The sequence below is a fragment of the Egretta garzetta genome, unplaced genomic scaffold (assembly GCF_000687185.1).
Source record: "Egretta garzetta isolate BGI_Z169 unplaced genomic scaffold, ASM68718v1 scaffold487, whole genome shotgun sequence".
NCBI classification, from domain to species: Eukaryota; Metazoa; Chordata; class Aves; order Pelecaniformes; family Ardeidae; genus Egretta; species Egretta garzetta.
Genome location: NW_009260347.1, coordinates 158,917 through 159,963, shown reverse-complemented (window position 1 = coordinate 159,963; position 1,047 = coordinate 158,917). Strand labels below are relative to the sequence as shown.

The following is a 1,047-nucleotide window of genomic DNA, read 5'->3' as shown; positions in this document are numbered from 1 at the left end:
GGCCTTGTCCCTGGGGGGCTGCGAGGCCCAGGGGCAGGCACGCTGATGCGCAAGGAGGCTGGAGGTCTGCAAGCGGCCCAGGGCTGGGTGTCCCGCTGTCAGGGGAGCGGGCTGTGTTGGGGCAGGGCCCTTGGAGCTGAGCGGTGGGAGCGTGGGTGTGCAGAGGGGCCAGGGCTGTGGGCTGTCCCCAAAGGCAGCTCAGCCTGGCTCTGCTGGGGCTGGCAGAGTGGGCTGGCCCGGCTGGCGGGGGCCGCCTGCAGGGCCAGAATAGCCTGCAGCCCAGGCTGGCCTGGGAAAGAAAAGGCGGAGAGGGAGGCGTTGGATGCAGGCTTGTTTTATTGCAGTGCGGGAAAGACACACAAGGCAGGGGCCGGCAGGGTGTCCCCCCCGGCGGGCTTCCCGAGAGGTGTTCCTTCAGGCTTCTGCCCGGCGCTGGTCATTGCCCAGAGGAGCCAGTGCCCCGCGGGACGCTGGTGGAGTTGCGCGTGTGGGCAGGGTGCAGGCGGAGGAGAAGAGAGGGCACGGCGAGAGGAGAAGGAGGGGGGAAAGGAGGCGTGAGGCGGAGGTGGTGTGGGGGCTGCGCCTGGGGCTGCTGTGGGTCTAGCAGGGCCCACAGGTGTCCCAGAGCTTCTTGCTGTAGCGGGGCAAGGCGCAGGGGCTGCAGGCGGGAGAAGCGTAGGGTCTGCCAAAGGTGCAGAGGCCCCCCGAGCCCAGCGTGGCCCCGGCACCGTAGAGGCCCCCCAGCCCCAGGGAGCCCCCAAAGGCGGGGGCTCCGGACGAGCCCACCACGGCTTGCTGGGGGAAGGAGCTGAGGATGGGGCCGGGGAAGGTGACGACCACGGGGGGCGGCTGGATGAAGGCCGAGGAGTCGGGGCACTGGCGGGCGCACAGCTCGTTGCAGCTCTCGGCGATGGGCTGGGGGACGGCGACGCCGGTCTTTGGCGGGCACAGGTCGTAGCAAGACATGTTGGCGCGGGATGGGAGGCTGCTCTGCAAGAAGGCAGAGATTAGCAGAGCGCAGCCGAGGGGAGCAGCCGAGGAGGAGGA

The 1,047-nt window shown here is 70.1% G+C and overlaps 1 protein-coding gene across 1 annotated transcript; it reads right to left on the bottom strand.

Annotated features, from left to right (window-relative positions):
- Positions 1–600: 600 nt before the first annotated feature.
- LOC104129770 (scale keratin-like) lies at positions 601–975 on the bottom strand. Its single transcript, XM_009642733.2, has one exon. It carries the CDS (start codon positions 964–966, stop codon positions 601–603), a length of 366 nt encoding a protein of 121 aa, XP_009641028.1. The 5' UTR covers positions 967–975.
- Between the last annotated feature and the right edge of the window lie 72 nt (positions 976–1,047).

What these genes read in the sequence shown, in the direction of transcription:
- LOC104129770 (XM_009642733.2), bottom strand. Translation starts at nt 966, where the DNA reads ATGTCTTGCTACGACCTGTGCCCGCCAAAGACCGGCGTCGCCGTCCCC.